The 20,339-nt window shown below is 45.8% G+C and overlaps 1 protein-coding gene across 2 annotated transcripts in view; it reads right to left on the bottom strand.

Moving 5' to 3' along the window:
• Window positions 1-20,339, bottom strand: part of JCAD (junctional cadherin 5 associated) — a 44,091-nt gene that overhangs the window by 19,188 nt on the left and 4,564 nt on the right. For both annotated transcript variants that reach the window (XM_037037061.1, XM_037037062.1), the window contains one exon: window positions 7,990-8,328. In XM_037037061.1, coding sequence (XP_036892956.1) covers window positions 7,990-8,270 — 281 coding nt within the window. In that variant the 5' untranslated portion in view covers window positions 8,271-8,328. The remainder of the gene's footprint in view (window positions 1-7,989; window positions 8,329-20,339) is intronic.

Genomic DNA, 20,339 nt, shown 5'->3' with positions numbered 1-20,339 from the left:
ACACAGGGCTATGAGGCCATGGGTGGCTTCAGGCTCCTCACAGCCCCAGCAGGCAGCAGTATGGCAATGTTGCCAGAGAGTGCAGGCTTCTGCCCTGGGTGCTAGTCAGATGATGCGGGTCCAAATGCCAACACACGACTGCTTAACTGCACGCCTCCTGCAGCCCACTCCACCTCTCTCTGCCTCTGATTCTTCATTTATATTAAGGGCATGGTAATAATTCCTTCCTTCTGAAGTCTGCTGAGAGGGTTAATGAGATAATACATTTAAACTGTGCAGCCAAGTGTCTAACATCATAAACTCATTTCTAGTTATTATCACTACTATTAACTCAATTAAACAATTCAGAGTCCTTAATTTGGAAACTCTTTCCCTCGCGTCATCCAAGGAAGAGGGTGAAGGGCATAAAGGAAAGAGAGGAGGAGAGCTGTTGTCTCCACCTGGTGATGATCTTAGATCTGAATTGTCTTCATCTCCGTTGTAATCTATAGGCCTTCACAATCGCAGGAAACAATGATACAGCCGACTGTCATAACAAGACTCTGCCCCTCCGGTGCTGGCTGGTCTCTAAGGAAGAAGCTACACCCGTTTCCACAATGATGTTGTAGAACAAACTAATATTTAGTTTATGAAAACAGAGCAGGAAGAGCAAGCTCCAATGCATGTTCTCTCACATAAATCCAACATGTAAGGCAGATTATTTCTGTATTTTCCTAATTTCTCTTTAATTAAAGGATGTATTATATTTTTACCAAAATATTTTCACCAGTGTAGTCCATACATTGTCACCATAGACAATGAAAAAAAAAACCCTAGTCTTCACTTCCCTTTCATGTTTCTATCACCACCCCTCACTTTTACGTATTTGTTCATTTATTCGATGAACATTTATGGCGCGCTCTCTATGCCTCGGTCCCTCTGCTCTTCGGAAGGCAAGCTTAGAGCAGGAAGAACAGGGGAAGCAGCCCCCAGAAACAAGGAAACCAGACAGCCAGCCGTCCACTCTCTCCCAGACACACAAGGACGCCGTGCCCGGGAAGCCAACCGCAGCCCTGAGGCCCCACAGCTGGTACACGTCAGCCTGTCAGCTGGACTGCAGTCAGGCCATTCCTACTCTGTGAAGAACTGGGAGGGCTACAGTTGACCCTCGGACAACACAGGGTTTGGGGTGCCGAGCCCTGTACAGTCGAAAACTGACGTGTAACTCTGAGTCCCCAGTCATGCCCTGGTATCCACTGGGGGACTGTTCCCAGGACCCCTGTGGATACCAAAGTCCACAGATGGCCAAATCCCTTGTATAAAATGGCACAGAACAATGCCTACATTAGACCCTCTGTGTCCGCAGAGTCCCAATCACTGATCAAAAACACTGTTTTCCATCCACGGCTGGCTGAACCCGCAAGTCCAGCCCATGTTGTTGAATGGTCAACTGTAGTCCCCTTTGAAACAAAGTGAGTGGAACTGAAGACCCACTCGGATCGTTTTTAGACACCTATTTCATGTTCTTATCACAACTATTCAGTGTCTCTCCCTTGGGTGTGTCCCAGCTGGCTAACCAATCCGATTCTCTAGCTAAAGAAAAAACATATGAACACCTCTCCTCTTGCTGCTGACACGGCCACCTGCACACGGGAAGTTCTCGGCTGAGCTGCTGAAGTCTTCCTGCTCGAGGAGCACTTCCTCATCTCTGCTCCTCCAGAAACATCACGTTCGAGGGTCCGACCTGGTTCTTGTCGGAAAAACTGGTGAGAGCCAAATGACAGGAGAGTGTGCGCAGGAGAGAGAACTGAGATCTGGGCACTTGAGCAAGAGCCAAGCACCTCAGAAAAAGAGTTTACAAAAAGACGATGGGAAAAATAGGAGGTCTGAATCCTCATGTGTGTTCATGAACAAAACATCTCAAACAATTCAGACTTCACTCTGTGAAAAGGTCAAAAAAACGACACCTAACACTTAGGATATGAAGCAAGAAGCTAAAAGACAAGTAATGTTTGTGGAACTATGGTTTTCTAAAGAGAACGAGCTGCATAGAAACAGATGTTAAACTTGAAGCATTCCGTTTTTGGAAAACCATTATAAGCAGGATATGATTTGAGAGAAGCTTAAAAAGCCTCTGAAAATTAACTGTTTACCATATCCAGTAGCACTATCTAGAATGGATGTTTACTGATCAAATATAAAACTCCCAAGATGAGGCCCCAGATCACTGCCACATCAGAGACTCTCCTAGACGGCTAAGTCTCTAATTAGTTACAACTGCCACTGATGACAAGCGATAATTACAAGTCATTCTCATGGTTAACTAACAAAATGTTTTACCAGAATTCCTGGGGCTAAGCAGAGACAGCCTATTATGGTGTGACTTTTACATTCAAACCTCTGCTGTGTTACTTTATTTTACAGTTTCCTCTGATTATAATATTTCAAAGGAAACACATGAGGAAAACCGTGAATGCCTGATAACAGTGTTTTACATAGTTGAATGGTAGCTAAGTATTATTCGGTTACAGCTACTTGCATTTTAAGCAGTAGTTTCCTCCATGTACAGATAACAGCTAGCTTTTCTCCTTTGTCTCCTCATTTTCCCCCTTAATCTGTGTGTGTGTGTGTGTGTGTGTGTTGGCAAGCCAGACTTGGAACAAAATAGTATGTGCACAAATAGTTAAACTTAGTGCAAACGGCTAAGCTAAAATAATACTTCTCATTGTAATCTTGAACAGAGATGTAAATAAAAGCTTTCAGGAGCACCCTTTTCATGTTGCCAGAGAGAGGACAGAGGCGCCACATGTAAGATGTATTCAGTAAGTATCTGTTGTTGATTACATGACAAAAATTAAAACATAATAAAAATCTAGCATTAAATAATTTGCTCTCTAGAATGCTGGCTGACTGTGCGCTGTTTTACAGACATTCCTGTTTCCAGCTGTGTACCTGAGATTGCTATAGTGACATCTGACAGGCCGGTGAGGCTTTTTTGCAGCTAGCGCATAAGGGACTGACATGCAAAGCCTTCAGCCAGTCTCAGTACCACAACCTGTTCACAGACCACCTAGGGTCTCGATGAGCTCCGTGGAGTCCGTGACTCAAAGGGGAAATGCTGATAGTTACTAAATGAATGGTCTATGAAGAGCACAGGTTTGGGGTGCATGGTCAGTACCCAGACACAGCCTGGAGACTGCCCTCCTCCAGAGGCCCTTTACCCACAGCGCATAATGCTCGGACATCACTGTTCAGTCCTCCCCTCCCCCTGTCCAGCCCTGCCCCTGCCCGCACTGTGGCCACAGCACCTACTGGCTGCCCCAAACTGTCGAGTCTTTCCCTCAGAAAGCTGACTAAGAGAAGTGGGCAGTGGTCATGGGGGGCTCTGTAGTTAAACCATGACACAGAGGCAAGAGGGGAACAAAAGTCACCAACCATAAGCCAAAGTTCCTGGGAAAAGTAACTACCCATGAAGGGAAGAGGCTGGCCAGCAAAGGAGGAGGCAGAAGTGCAGGGAGATGAAGAAAATGTGGGGCAGAGACCCAGGGAGTCCCCCAGGGGAACCACCTCCAACCCAGAGAGATAGCAGATGAGGGGCCACTCTTGGCTCCCAGCTTCCTCATCCCCACACAGAGTGAGGCCCGTGAGTCTACATTCCCTACCCATGAATGGCCCGTGAGACTCCCTGTTACAGTCCCACAGCAACCACCCCCGTTCCCTCAGGTGGCTCAGCTTCCTGCGCCCGCAGACTCCACAGAGGAGGGGCATGTACCGCCAGGACTGGCTGGCCTGCTGGGAGTTTTTCTGCATCTCTGTTGGTTCCTCTCCCCTACCTCCCTGCTTCAAATGAAGCCATCAGTTAGTGGGTCCGAATGAAACCATCAGCACTGCCACCTGAACCATCTAGAACAGAAAGCCAACACTCCTCCCTTGAAAACAGAACCTCCCCGAACTAGCTTCATACAGGTCCTCTCACTGGCAAAACCCTCTCCACCTCCGGCGCACAATAGAGAACATTCTGAAACACTCAGCACTTACCCAACTGCCTTACCGTAAAGGAACTAGGTATGAGTCAATGTATTGATTTCTGAAAGATGCTTGAGTGTTTGACAAATGCAAAATTCTTCAATGGGGATTAGCAAAATCAGAGGAGAATGAGAACTGGTGTCAGCCCTCGCAGAGCTGATGGTCCAGGGACTAGGAAAACGTGTTGGGAGAACGTGGGGGAGTGAGTAACTCCAACTGGAGAAAGCTAAAAAGGTGAAACTGGCAAGGTGGGTTTCCTGCGGAGAAGGGGCAGAGGGGGTTCTGGGTGCTCCCAGGCAGGGCTTAGGGAGTAGGGAGCACATGGTGTCCCATGTGGCTGGCACCCTGGGAATGGGAGAGGACACAGGAAAGGCAAGTGTGGCTCAAAGAAGGAGGACTGGAGGACCCACGACAGGGCTGGGGCCTGACAACACAGGCAACGGGGCCCAGGAAGGCCCCTGAGCAGGGTCATGCAACAAGGAGCCCAGAGAGCCCACCATTTGTACTTGGAATGCTTGTGAAGTTACCAGCCTGAGACAGCAAATGCAACACACTGAACGTAGCCATGGAAAACAATTCCTCTCCAGTCATCAGTTTGGATAATAGCCGTGTAAGATGAGAACGGACGCTTGGTCCTGGGGCTGGTGCTGGAGCATAGGAGCTTTTCAGTAAGTTCGGTTGGTCCTTCACCACTCCTTCCGTTAGAACTGTCCTTCTCCTCCCATCGTGGGTGCTCAGCAGCACCTGACCTAGTGACAGTGGAAGCTCAAAGCACAGCCTCCTCTTCAGCAAGTTAAGAAACACATATCCTGAATGTTTGGAAATCTGGTTGGGACCCATATGTGTATTCCTCTTTTTCAAAGTTTTATTGCATATGACCAGCCCTTTCATGAACTCTTCTAAGCTGATGTTAACTATCGGAGAGGAAAAAATAATCCTAATCACTCTCACTGCCCCCCGGCTTGTGGACAGTACCACCTTCGTTTACGTAGCCCTGAGCAATGTCACAGAGAAGCAGCACGATACACATGTATCTGATGTAGGTGTGACAGGATGCATTCCTCACGCAGCACCCCAACAGGAAAGGGATGCAGCTGGGCTCTCAAGGTACTTACACATCCACGTGAGCCACTGGGAGGGCAGAGGACCAGGCCCAGGCCCCGGAAGTGTGGTCCAGCACTGAACAACTATGAGAGGCGCTCAGAGGCTTCAGTGCCCTTTCTAAACTGGGCCAGGCCTCGCACGCAGAGGGTTTGGCCAGAGCCTGTGTTGCTGCACAAGGCCAGCCACTGCTGGCCTGGCATCTCAGGGCCTGTGGGCTGTGCTGGGCTCCCCTCCACTGCCTCCAGGGCCCTTGCTAAGTCACCAACACTCTCTGGGCTTCACGTTCTTTGGCTATGAAATAATGACATTGCCAGCATGCCTACATCACACTGCCCTGCCAGAATAAAACAGTTTGCCTCTGCTCAGCCCAGCGGCCCTCTGAACGCCTGGGAGTCAGTGGAGCACTGGGGACTGGTCTGTGGTGTAGGGGTGCACTCTAAGGTGGTCCTCAACCCACAGAGAAACTGCAGGAAGAGGGGCCTTTGTGACATGTCCTAGTCACCCTGATGGCTTGGAGTTGCACAGGGCCATCCTGGGCCCTGTCTTCCCCCACAGACCCAGGGGCCAGCCTGGCAGGGTCACCCTAGGCCAGGCCCCGCTGCAGGGCCATCACAGCACTCATCCAGGGCCCGCTGGCGGGCACCTGCCACAGCACCATTTATTTATCCAGATTTGGAATTTACAAAAGCCAAAGTATTGTTGGTTTAATTTTTCCTTTTTCTTGTTTTAAATTTTTAAGCTGTTAACTATTAGCACCTTTTGCTTTCTCCAAAAATGCTTTTTTTTTCTGATGAGAAAAAATAATCCTCCTCCTGCCTACCTTTCTGTTCATCTCCTGTTTTCAGTTCTCTATTCGCTACTAAAAAAAATTTTTTTTCATTTCATTAACACCCAACTCAGCTAGTCTCTGAGGCTTCAGGCACTGACATGGATTTCTACAACCATGTACTATGCATTTTCTTTTTCAACCCTACCAGGCAACCTTCAGTCCAAAAGCTAGTACATACCTCCCGAGTTAATCAGCCAACCACAGAAACGGGGAAGAGGCCAGATCTGTCGAGATCTCTACCATCTGTATAAAGACATCCCAGAGCTACACAAAGCCACTCATTTGGGCACTTTACTCATGACAGAAGGGAAGGCTTCTGGCAGACAGGCTGATGCCCACCCGCCTAGAGGCCAGGCTGGTCCTCGGGCACCTGTTACTGCATAGGGGCTGGCAAGTCCTGAGCCAACTGTGGATGAGGTTGGGAGCCACACTGCCCATGTGGAATTCTAAAGTGGATTCTATCACCTCCCACTTGGGGACCCACCTCTCATCTCTGATCCAGACTTTCCCGACGGAGGGGGACCCACACAGCCTGCTTGGCGCCCTCTCATGGGTCCCACAGCCACTGTCAGCACCTGCTAAGAAACTGAGCCTTCTGCTTCCCCACGCTGTTAGGATGGCGGGAAGAAGGAACTGCACCCGTGCACACACAACAAACTCCCCGCACGCCTGGCACTGTGACAAGCTCTCAGAACCCTACAATCCAAGGTGGAAAGTACAGATACACTCGGCACAAAATGAGGAGCAATGGAAGGCAAGAGGAAATCAAGCACAAGTCTGTGCATAATAACTAAACTGTCCTAATTCTGAGCCAACTCATCCACAAGCATCCTCTTCCAAAGTCCATGGCAGGTGCATTTTTGGGGGGAACATGGTTCAAAACAGACTTACACCTAACAGAGCAGTGGATGCAGGTGCAATTTGTGGATGACAAGGTTGTATAAAAGTAGCTTGAAGTTCTTGTCCATTCTGGGTCCCCCTCTGAACCTGGCTCCATCAACGGAACTCTTCCCCCACCAGAGAGATGGTCTGCCCTGTCCACACAAGCCTCCTTTCTCTACAATGTGCAGGAAGAGGGGCAATCGCCTTTGTTTTTCCTCAATAACCCAGGTATTAGATACTCTGAATTATGAGAGAAAGTCCCTCCTGCTTTTTGCCTGAAAGCTGTCAATGAACAAAAACGATCCTGTCTGTAAAGAGGTGACTTCTAACCATTAGCGGCTATGTCATTCCCTGTAGACTCAGCCCACTCCCCTTTCTGTCTGCCTGTCGTTTCACTTAAAGACGGGTCTATTTCTTGCCAGTTACACCCAGTTTCTTGACATGCTCAATGCAGGCAGAGCCCTCCTCCCCTGGTCTGAGCCTGCTCCCAACACAGCATTAAAGCAAACAGTTTTATGACGTGATGACAAAGGTTTGCTCTAGGTCAAGGCAGCTTGGATGAGACTGCAGGGCTCCTCTCCCGTGCTGGCTCTGTCCCCCCGGAATCAGCCTCTCCTGTCATTGCAAGCAAACACCCGCCAACGCAGCTGCGTTCAGATGGGGACCCACACTGGGCCCGGTGCGTGTGCAAGGAAAACGTGGATTGGGAGCCAGTGGTACTGTATGAATACACAAGAAGAAAGGTGTTCTTCACACATAGAGGAGAACACAAACCTCTTTTACCTCAGTAAGGTACCACATATTCAAACATATTAATAAGAAAGCTAATGTACTAGGAAAGGGTGCCTGACATAAACAAGCTTTCACAGAGTTTTTAAATGGTTTCAAGCTGAGGCAGTATCGAGAGATTACAAGGGAACAGAGAAGCCGAGTACCAAAATGCAGTGCTTGGCACGACAGAATCCCTTCCCTCTCCACTGTTTACTGACGGCCTGCTGGGGCCTGGCCCTGTGTTCGGTGCTCCTGGAACGCCCCAGTATCTCGATGGACAGTGGCATTCTTGTCCCTCAACCCCCCCAGATCCCAGCCAAGTATAAGGAGGGGAGGATTTTATCACACACCCACTGCCAAACCCCCAAGTCAGAAGAAAACGATGGGTGCTCACTTACCCCTCCTCAGACATTCTGGCCACAGAGGTGCTCGGGGCCTCTCCGTGGGCTCTCAGTGCATGGCGGCCCTTGTCAGGATCAGTCCCCGGTCCTGTCCCCAGGTACGCCTTACTGGGTGGTACGGCAGCAGGGCCATCCTCACACCCATTCAGCAGGCCATGACCCCCTCTTGCTCTGGTCCTCACTGGCTGGCGCTCCTCATACTGAGCCTTGTGTGGTGCCTGAACATCTCTTGACAGCTTGTATCCATGAGAGATCAGGAGGTCTTCTACACTGTACATAATGCACCGGTCTCATCCAAGCTCAGCTGCTGGGGGGGTCGTTGTGACAGGACACGCACTGAGGGGACAACAGAGAGTGCTCATGAGGACTGACCAACTCCCCCCGCAACTGCGTCCAAACCAGCCCCTGGATGGGAACATAGCACAGTGCCTGTGCCAAGTGTGGACATGGGGACTGCTGCCTGAAACGCCTCTCCGCCTCCTCCAGGCACAGCATGGACGCACCAGCACTGCAGGGCGTGGCGGTTATTTGGGGCCCACCTTCGGATGGCTGCCTCTTGTAGAAGAGTCCAGAATGGTGTGTGAGCAATGAAATGATTAACAGTGTCCACCATCCCTTGCCCCAGTCATCTGAAAACAAGAGGGATAAGGATAGGGGACAAAAATAAATGCAGGCTCAGAAGCTGCAATTACTACTTAGTATTTCTAAAAAGAGAAACTACCAGCGTCCGGTTTAATCTTCTTACACTTCCCTGCTTTCATCTCATAGGCACACCTTTCACTCTAAAAAGGCAGAACGAGATCTATAATCAACCCAGAGCCAGGACACACGTCAGCACAGTGTGCTGAGCAAGGGCAGCCACAGCAGGAGGTCAACCAGCCTCTGAAAGCAGACCCCGGTTTTTAGGCTCATCATGAGAAAACACAAAACACACTGACCAAGCATTCACACCCAACCCACTGCAGAATCCTGAACTTCTCTTTCCCACGTGAAACTTTTAAGAGTCAAATTTCTCCCCAGTAAATCTCGGGGAAACATTCTGCATCTCTGGGCTAAGGGTGTCCACATTCAAATCCTGTCATGGTACATAAATTCACTATAGCTACTTCCCCGAGTAAACTGTTCTCAGGCCACAGTACCAATAAAAAAAAAAAAAGGACAGGAACCGACTTAGGAGCATGTATATGAAAGCAGGTGGGGCTGCCACATTTATGTTTATACAAGAGAATCTTCTTTCCTGCACCTTCTCGTTGTTAATAGGGTAGAAGGCAGTTTGGTCAGCCGGACCTGGCTCCCCAGAGGCCGTGATGCGGGCCTGGGCAAGAAGCATACCAACGCCGGGCCAGTGAGAGCTGGCCGGCTCCAGCCCTGCTCCACTGGTGGACGGAAATAGTGCTGCACAGCCCCACGAACAATGGCCAGGAAATGCCTGCTGCCCGTGTGCAGGTGAAAGGGGACACATGTGCTTCCTGTCAGTAGGAGTTTCTACCAGGACCCACAATACTCTGACTGCGCATGCCTTTCCTCTTCATCACGAACTGGATAACGGCAGCAGCAAAGGCTCAGTTATCGGCATGAAGAATATGAGAGTCTGGAAGGCTCTAATTTTCCCTTTGATTCCTACATATTATGTGAGGTTGACAAGCTCTGGCCGCTGCTGCACTGGTAGAGAAATCTCTGTAGAGAATTTCATCTGCTGTGTGACTTCTAGGAGTTCACTCAGATGGAAGTGGAAGGACCAAAGAGGCAAGTATTTGTTCTTGGACTCAGTTGAGCAGTCACTGGGCTACAGACTACAGAGGAAAGAAGATCCATTATGGACACGGGGCTGGGGACAGGGAGCCAAGGCTAGGGAGGCGGGGCCTGTGTTTGATGCTACACCCCCAGAATCTGGCACATAGTATGCTCTCAAAATAAATTGAGTGCATTTACAGATGAAAGAGACATTTGAGCTAGGTCCTGAAGAATGGTTAGCAGTTCCCTAGATAAACTGCCAATGTGCACATGTATGAGACGGGAAACTGACACTTAAACTAGATTTGGGTACAATTATTCTGGCAGAAAAGAAATAACATAACAGAATCCTGGCAGCCTAGACTAGGGTCCCCAGACTCACTGACTCAGTGTCACACACCCAATCACCTCCACAGCTGAAGTCAGAGTTTAGGACTTGTGTCACTCAGTTTCTCACTCTTGCTATGTCTGGTTTTTAGAAGCAAAATGCACTGCACTCCAACTAGCCATGCCACACACTGAGGGACAGGCCAGTGTCCACCACAGAGCTGGTGGTGCCATGTCCACTGTTGGACTGGTAAGCAATGACCCTCACAAAACATCTCAGTGGCTTATTTCCCTTCTGGGGTTAGGTAAATTGGTCCATTATGGCTATGTCTGCATGATAATTATATTTAGCAAACCCTCAAGTGGCAAGACAACCCAGGCCAAGCCATAAAAATCTTTCAAAAAAGATTCAAACCTTAGCCTGGACTTCTAGCTCATCTCCACCCCCACGCTAAACGTCACCTCCCCCTTCCACAGACTGCTGAAGAGTCCCATGGCTTTTCCAGTCCCTGCTGCAGTCAGCTTACTTTCTTCGGCATTCAAATCTACTTAGAATAGGCCACCTCAATGATATGTCCACTACAGCAGTCACCAGGAGGGGACACGGAGGGGCTGAGGAGAAGCCTGGCCCTTCTAAAGTTTCTTTCCTACCCTGAGACCCCAGCACTCAACATCAACAGCGTTTAATCTGATCACCCACCTACCGCCTCAAAGGGTTGCTGGAAAGACAGACATAGACTGAAATAATCGATGCCAGTTACTGTAACAGGTTTCACAACTTGGCAGACGTGTGCAGCTCCAATAACGCGTCACTAGGTGCGACAGTTTGAATCCCCGCGCTCGTGCTGATACACAGCTCCCCCTGCGATCCTTGCAGCAGGCCGTTAACCACAACAAACCTGCCTTCTGATCCACAACAGGCAGTGCCTCTATCTCCTGTCCCACCAGACTGCTTTGGGAGCCAAATAAGAACATACGGGGCTTCAAATCAAGATGGAGGCGTAGGTAAGCATGGTTCCCTTCCACGCACAACTATATCAAAATTACAACTAAACTATAGAACAACCATCATCATTCGGAACCATTCCATTAAATTGAATGAAAGTCTGACAACTGTGGAATTAAAGAATCTACTTCCATCCAGACTGGTAGGGCAGTGGTGATGTGGAACAGGTTGGTCCCACTTCCACGTGTGGTGGATAAAAATTCGAGAGGGATATCTTGGGAGTGACAAGTCCCAGCCCAACATGAGGCCCTGAGGCCAGGATTCCAGGGCCAGGAAAATAAGTCTCCATTACTTTTGGCTGCAAAAACCAGTGGAGATTGAATCGGTGGAAGAAACTTCTGGAATTCCAAGCAGTTCCTCTTAAAGAACCCAAACATGTACTCTATCAGACTCACTCCCTCTGAACTCCAGCACAGGGGTAGAATATTGAAAGGTACCAGTGGTATACAGGGAGGAAATGAAGTGTCTGGCATCAAGACAAGAGCTAGAGGCCAGCATCCAGCCAGACAGAAAGGCAGGCAGAAGTCACTGCCCCTTTTCTGAACCCTCCCCCCACAAAGCCACAGGGCTGGCAGGTGGGTGCCATGTCTGAGACTCTATCAATCCGGCTAACACTGTTTGCCCCCCACCCCGGGAGATCCTCTGAGATTCAGTCTCATCCAATTTATTGGCTCACCCAAACTGTTAACAGTGACTTTTCCATCTGAGTGGCTGGTCTCAGCTCAAGCTTCACAACTTCCTAAATCCCTCAAACAAGCAACAGTCAGCCTCAGTGAGTCCCCAACCCCTGTAACACTTGCTAAGTGGTCCCAGGCCCAGCACTAGCAGCAGCCAGCCTAGATTCACAGCTTGGCTTTATCTGGGAATCTCCAAGCCCAGCACAAGTAGCAGCCATCTCAGATTGCTGCATAGCTCAAGCTGGGTGGCCCCGCTACATGGGGGCTGACCTTGGCCTACACAACCCAGCAAACCCCAGAGCCTGTGTTCCTATGTGGTATACAGCTATAGACCATGTAGGAACACAACCACTCTGTCCCTGAATACCTTATTCTCCACAGAGGGTGGACTTTGGTGGTCAGTGGTCACAGCCAGTCCTTGCAGCTGACTGTCCTGGATAAATCTCTCCCATTGACCTGCCAACAGCAATCAAGGCTCAACTACAAGAGGAGGGTGTACTCAACCCACACCAAGGGCACACCTCAAGTACTCAGCTTGGATGATAGGGGAGACTGTGCCATTGGACCCTACAGGACACCTACTACATTAGGCCATGCTACCAAGACAGGGAGTCATAGCAGCTCTACCTTATACGCAGAAACAAACACAGGGAAGCTGCCAAAATAAGACAAAGGAACACAGCCCAAGTGAAAAAACAGATCAAAGAGCCAGGGAAAAAAAACCTAAACAAAATGGAGATAAGCAATCTCTCAGATGCAGAGTTCAAAACACTGGTTAAAAGAATGCTCAAGGAACTTAATGAGGACCTCAACAGCATAAAAAAGATTCAGTCAGAAATGAAGAATACACTAATTAAAATAAAGAACAACTTACAGGGAAACAACAGTAGAAGAGATGAAGCTGAGAATGAAATCAGTGATATGGAACATAAGGAAGCAAAACCAACCAATCAGAACAAGAAAAAAGAATCCCTCTCCCCCCAAAATGAGGATAGTGAAAGCAGCCTCTGGGACAAGTTAGTAGGTCTAACATTCACATCACAGGGGTGTCAGAAGGAGAACAGAAACAGCAAGAAACTGGAAATCTATTTTAAAAATTAATGAAAGAAAACTTCCCTAATTTGGTGAAGGAAATACACATGCACATAGTCCAGGAAGCACAGAGAGTCCTGAACAAGATGGATGCAAAGAGGCCACTCTGAGACACATCATAATTAAAATGCCAAAGCTTAAAGATAAAGAGAGACTCTTACAAGCAGCAAGAGAAAAGAAGTTAGTTACCTACAGGGGAATTCCCATAGGACTGTCAGCTGATTTCTCAAAAAGAAACTTTCCAGGCTAGAAGGGACTGGCAAGAAATACTCAAGGTCATGATAAGCAGCCAAGATTGCTCTACCTAGAAAGCTATCATTTAAAATCAAAGGGCAGCTAAAGAGCTGCCCAGGCAAGGAAAACGTAAAGGAGTTCATCACTACCAAACCCTCATTACATGAAATGTTAAAGGAACTTATTTAAGAAAAAGAAGATCAAAGCTATGAACAATAAAATGGCAAAACTATGTACCTATCAAGAATTGAATCTAAAAAACAAACTAAGCAAACAAGAAGAACAGAAACAGAGTCATGGATACATAGGGTGTTTTGATGGTTGCCAGACAGGAGGGTATGGGGGAATGGGTGAAGAGGTGAGGGGATTAAGAAGTGCAAATAGGTAGTTGCAGAATAGCCAGAGGGCTGTAAATTACAGTATAGGAAATAGAGTAGCCAAAAAACACACATGTAGGACCACTGGACATGAACAATGGTGTGGGGACTGCCCTGGGGGAGTGGGATACTGGGTGGAGGGGGCAAAGAGGGAAAAATTGGAACTGTAAAAGCACAATCAATAAAAAAATTTTAAAGGACATGTAACAGTGGAAGTGATACAAATATAAGAGTATAAATATATTGTATTACAATGGTTCTGGTTTGTCTCTAAAGAGTTACTTGCCTTATGGAAATATTTTACATTAGCTATTAATTTTCATCATGTAGTTTGGACAATATCCTAACTCCTTTGGTATCATTTGGGATGTAACTCTTGATTTCCAAAGTTATGACTGCTTTATACTACCTACACCCCTTGTCTTTTGTGAATGAAGACTTCAATTTCCATCCAAGTCACTTAGAACAGTAAAAGTTATTCTACGTAGTCTGAAACATTAACACACAATTCCTGAGTGTGTATAATGCACCAAGCACTAGAACTATAACAAGAAGACATATTCTTCGCCCTTGAGAATCTCAGCCTTGCTGTGGAGACAGTTGTAAAACAGACAATCAACACGTGGTGTATGTGTGTATCCGTGACAGGAGCTAGCTACCTGGCCACAGGGTCATAGCACTGTGCCGGAGATAAGGACAGGATGATGCAGAAGGGACCCCTTACCCAGTCTCACGGGGTCTGGGGTCTTCTGGACGATTGCTTCTAGGTTGAAAAAACCCTCCACTCAGGGTAAATGTGCACAGCAACATCACCCTGCAAGGACGGTTTTCCAGCCAGTTCATTTAAGACACTTGTCCCTTCACTACTTTTATTTGTTACCTGGTATCAAATACTCACTGTGGGACACCTGGGAAGCATGGCTGGGCAGTGAAGGTACCTAGACAAAGTCTCAGGTAAGGAAGAAACTTCTAGCCTTGGCTGGGCCAGGGCGCAATGACACGAGACAGTGAGCACACTGTAATTATTGTTTTCATGCTATGAATATCTAAACACACTAATGCAGGAAAAACATTTAACCTGAGAACCAACAGGAGGGCAGCACTGCCTCTGAGAATGTGGAGTTCCTTGCTGGGAGGTTCTGTGGCAGAGGCTGAGGTGACTGAAGGTGTGTGCGTTCACATCAGTCAAAACTGTAAAGGAATAATATTTACATCCTGAAGTGTGCTATATATTTTCTATTCTATTTCACTTTTTGCCCACTTTCAAAAGCAGATTTTTTTCTTTTTTTTTACTGTTGTTCAATTACAGTCATCCCAATTTGTTATTTCACTTTTTAAAGATGTTGGTCATGGAGCCAAATCAGTCACAACCTACAGTTTGAAAAGCACTATTACAGAAATCATGCCCACACTGGTCAGGGTGCCAGACTGGATGACTTCTGAACTTCCAGCAAGTTCAAAGACCCTATCAATCTATGAGAAATTCCTTGATCTAATAAGTTCATTGATCTATCCTATCAGAAGTGGTTTTACCAAGAAAAAACCTAACTCCTAAGTACTTTCCTACTCTTGTGAGCTGACAAGAAATGCATCTTCTGTGACCCCCGGGGGCACCGGAGGTCTGGGAACACCACGTCACTTTGGGGCTGGGGGGCCAGGTCGCGGGGAGCCGTGGGTGCACAGTGCACCACCCTTACTGTCCCCTCTTGAGAAAGCCAAGATGCAGCTTTTTGTTTCTTTTGATTTCACTTTTGTTCTTCTTCATGTTTTCCTTCTATTGTCTGGCCCCTATGTTCCTAAAGTCCACCATTTCCAAGACAAAACTTATAAAGCAGTTAGAAAACTCCAGCACCATCAGACACACTGACAGACTAGTCGGAGGGCACCGGCGCTAACGGGCCCTAGCTCTGTGGGCTGCGCGAGTCCCCCAGTTTGTTCTCAAGTCAGTGGAAGGTGACAGCTGACTTTCTCCTACATCAGCGATTTTCAACCTTTTTCATCTCATGGCACAGATGAATTCATTACTAAAATTATATTTTTTGCTGATGACAAAAAAAGGTATAAATTTGATTCATTCACACCAACAGCTATTGCTGTGTTGGCTGCTGTCATGCCTTTGACAACCTAAGGGAAGAGAGGTCAGTGCCCCTGACTAAACGGTCCAGTGGTGCACGTTCGGAGAGCTCTTGCAGCACGCCCGCTGAAAATCGCTGTCCCACGCAAGCGCAGAGAGGGCAGCAGAACACAGTATGAGCAGGTGCACGCTCTGGTGTCAGAGTGGCCTAGGTTTCCAGCCTGGCTTTCACTTTGCAAGCGGCCTTTATCAAGTACTTAACTTCCAAGCCTTAGTTTTCTCATGGGCAAAGTAGATTGGTCTGCCGCTTATTCCGAGGAGAAGTATGGGATGCCTTGGAGCTTTAGGAGCTTTAGGATAGTAATTTCTAATGGATTTGGGGGTACTGCTCAATTTAACTAGAAAAAAAACAGAGCTAGGCCCAGCCACCCACTCAGAGAATGTCTCCGCTGGTTGTACAACTTGGGTTGAGCAAAACAAACCATTTGTTTAAAACAAACTTTGTAGGTCCATGCAGTTGACCCTCGAACAACATGGGTTTGAACTGCAGTCCCCTTAAAATGTGGATTTTTTTCAATAAATACTGTAAAAATATTTTCTCCTTCTTATGATTTTCTTAATAACACTTTCTTTTCTCTAGATTACTATACTGTAAGAATACAGTATATAATACATATAACATGCCAACTATGTCTTAATCAACTTTTTATATTATCAGTAAAGCTTCCAGTCAGCAGCAGGTTATCAATAAAGTTTTTAGGGAGCCAAAAGTTATACCCGGATTTTCAACTAAATAGGGGAGTAACCTATTGTTTCTTCACATTGGGAGAATAAGCAACCCCTACATTGTTTCAAGGGTCAACTCTATATAGAAGGAAGAAAAGTGGTTTTGATAAAAATTGTCTTTTTGTGGAAGAAGATTTTGTGCAGTGTATAACACACACAAGGATAAGATAAATGCAAACATTTGTTTTCCTTTCTGTGTTATTAAAATGCTACTCACAAGCTTGGAAATTCACAACATAATTGGAGAAACAGTGAAAGAAACAAACAAGTGGCACTGAGCTGGGCAGGAAGACAGGGCCCAATCCACGATCCTCTTGTTCACCTCCGTCAGATGAATTTAAATTCGACTGAATTCATGAGAGGACACCCACAGAGAAATGCCTATTGCATACAGTGTCTAATTCAGGTAGTTTGAAGGGGACAAGGTGGAGGAATAACAGTGCTGAACAGCCAAGTTTGCCTGAGATGGGTTTTCAGATTGATTCATGACACCAGTAGGTTTGTATGCTGTTACTTTCACCCCCAAGGATGCTTGTGATCGGTGGCAAAATGCTCGAAATACTCTCCAGCAGATGCCTGACAAATTCATCAAGAGTATCTTCCAGTTCATGGTTAACCCAGTCTCCCTCTGCCCAACTAACTCCCTATATACGAAGCAGAAGAGAGCGCTCTATAAGTTCAAAATAGCAGCGCACATGAAAGGTAGTAACACCAACCATCCACTGAGCATCTGCAATGTACCAGACACTCTGCTAGGTGCCTGGAACACTTCATTTCACCTTATACTCCAGCACACTCCCTGGTGTACCTGTGAATGTCTCCACTTCACAGACGGGAAAGCTAAGGTGGACTGAGTCCAAGGTTACAAAGCTTATAAGTGCAGATACAAGGTCAAACCGAGGCCAGCTAGCTTCAAAACCCATGCTACTATTTTAACCTCACCTATCTATATAGCAACACAAGTTTCCTAATTTACCAAATGAAAGTGCATAAACAAGAAAGGATAGCAGTCATGGTGACATTAAGGTGCAAAACTGTATATCTAAAAAGAAAATAAAATCTCCTTTATTCTCTGGGATTAGGAAGGCTCCTCTGGATGCTTCATTCCTTATACACAGCAAACACATGCACACGGCTGACGCCTCACTTGATGGTGATGTCTTCATGGCAATACTAGTATGAGTTTCTGAACACATAGTAATATGGGTCACTCACAAGTACACCATGCAGTTGCTTCGGGACCTTCAGCAGACCCATCACGTCCTTTGAGGTTTCAGGCTCTTCATTAGTGACATGGAGCTATTATGAACCCTGTTGTGTGAAACTGAAAAGCAGACAAACTACATCTATGCTAAATGGAGAAGGAATAACTTTCAGGAAACAAATGAATTTTAAAGGGAAAAAATTATCTATATAGAAACAGCTACTATTACCTACATCATTAATAGATTTTGGACTTATTCTGAGCAAAAAATGGAAAACCAGTAAGGGTTTGGGCAAGAGTAAGGCTACTCCACAAAGAACCTAGCAGGACAGTGGACTGAAGTGTCCAGACCATGGACATACGTGAGGACAAGTAGTTACAAACCCTCCTATGGTCATGTGCAGGGCTGCTAGGGTAGAGGACAAGAAAAAAAAGAAATAAGAAGAGTATTTTTCAAGGGAAGAAGTACAATGAATTTGAGTCTTGATGACTAAGGTCTTCTTAGTAAGAGAAATACAGAAGTCAGAAATAATTATTAGTTGAAAGAGATGAAAAGTAATTTGACTTTGACTTAACCAACCAATTCTGACAAATTTCTCTTTTCTCAAAATCATTTTCAAATGGATTTTCATCACACTATTTGTCCCTTCCAAAGACCCGAATGAGAGCACTTGAGGTAGTCTTTTTGAGCTAGAGCTCTAAATTCTTTAAATATTAGCTATATTGTTTATATTTACATGGAAGGGATGATAAAGTTAGGAAAATGCTGTTAACAATCTATCCCCGTTTAAGCACAGAATTCAGCTCTCCACCCCGACTCTAGAAATAAATTTCTATTTCTCCATGTTGCTCAACATATATCTGTCGTGTCGAATTGATCCTGAGACACTGCACACAACAAGCAAAGGGAGAACCCGTTTGGGCTTCCGTCTTCCCCTGAAAAATTGAAATAAGAAGGTTGGATGAGAGGTTCTTCAGGGTCTTCTACCTCTAGAAACCTGTCCCCCTCTAACCTGTTCTCCTTCGTGACGAACAACACATATTTCTATGTCAGCTGGACACAGTGAAATGAATACAGCTTGCAGCCATGACACAGAACAAAGCTAAATAGGTCATATGAAGACAGAATCTCTGACCTTGGCCTCATTAGGTCCCATACAGAGGCAAACTAAGAGAGAAGAGCTAAATGGCCACATTGAGAAGAGAAGATGAGTATTGAGGGACAGGGTGTGGGCAAGCGGGAGGGAGGCCAGGAACTACACCATCTAGCAAGTTACAGAGCACAGGAGTTGCACACTTATTCCAACTTAAATAAGACACTTGCTCCACACTGGAAGTGCCAGGCACGGGGCTCTGTGTTGGAGAGCAAAAAGACACCTAAGACCCATCAACACCCTCCCTGGGGGGATGCCATAGTCTGTTATTTCAACTACGGGCATTCTCAGCATTAGAGGTTAAAATTCACAAACGGTACCATCTTCTCCTCCCTTTCCATTTACAAAAACTAAAATATTTTCATTCTCACATTTACAGTTATAAGACTCCCCAAGACAGTGAATTGAACAAAATATGAACAAGTTCATTAAATTCACCAGAACTTCTCTTTTAAAAATTTGCCTAGAACATAAAACGAAAATTAATAAAGAGAAAAATACATCATTAAAAACATGAAACAACTGTTCACCCTCACCTGTAATCGAAGATATGCAAATTAAACCAAAATGCCATTACTCACTTATCAAATTATTATCTCTTAAAAGCCAATATTTGTTTTTGGTGAGGGCATGGTGACTTATGAGGGTTCTCCTACTTATGGGTGTACGAATGTGGAGGGGGTCTGTGTGTAAATGGGAATTTTCTTTCTTAAAAGTAATTAATATGTTATAAAATCTTTAAAAATCTGAAACCATATGGACAAATCTTACTACCTAGGATCCGTCCTAATGAAGGAACCAGAGATATACACAAAGTTTTATATAAGGGTATTTGTCCAAGTGTTAATTATGATACTAAAAAATAGGCTAAATCTCTATTTAAGAGATAGTTAAAAATTCTGATACATCCATATGATGGATTATAGTGTGTATACACACATGTGGAATTATATTTTCAGATATATAATGGCACGGGGAAGTGCTCACGGTACCAAGTTAAATAATAAAGACAGGATACAAAGCCCTAGATCCAGCGTAATACAGATTTCATTGATACAGACATGCACAAGGCGGGGACAAACCACAAAAGGAAAACTACTAAAAACATCGACAGTGGAATTGGATTCTGGGTTTTTTTTAACGTCCTTATTTATATTTTATAGCACCTTATGGGGGTCTGTTATGAAACGTATTGTGTGAGGTTTTGTCATGAAATGAACTTTATGAAGCACCACTGTGCTGATAAAAATGGTCAAATGATGACACTTTCATATACTTTAACTTATTTCATCAACAGGAAAAAATGCAAAACAAGGAGTTGCATAGGGAGGGTTCGGAAAATGTATCTTTGAAAATATATCGCATGTGGGGAAGACTCAATGAGAATAAAACAAGAAAGAATAAATGGTAAGTCACATGAAGTCAGTGTGCGGTGCAGGCTGCTACAGAGATTCTTAACCTGTTTCCAGTGAGCCTAAAATTACATGTTCCGCTGATAAAATCTAATACAAGATTACAAACAGCTCTCTAAAGCTCTTGATTAGACATTGTTACTCCTCTACAGAACCCAAAACTTAGCTCTATTCATCAACATTCCATACTTAAGATGTAATTAGTCCCCCAAATTGTTGGCAGTTCACTGTAAATATTTCTTCAACTGACAACTTTTTGGTCTAATGTTA

The sequence above is a fragment of the Sturnira hondurensis genome, unplaced genomic scaffold (genome assembly GCF_014824575.4).
Source record: "Sturnira hondurensis isolate 20B ecotype Veracruz unplaced genomic scaffold, ASM1482457v3 Scaffold0022910, whole genome shotgun sequence".
NCBI lineage: Eukaryota > Metazoa > Chordata > Mammalia > Chiroptera > Phyllostomidae > Sturnira > Sturnira hondurensis.
The sequence above is the reverse complement of the archived record's forward strand: the minus strand, read 5'-3'. Positions and strand labels throughout refer to the sequence as shown.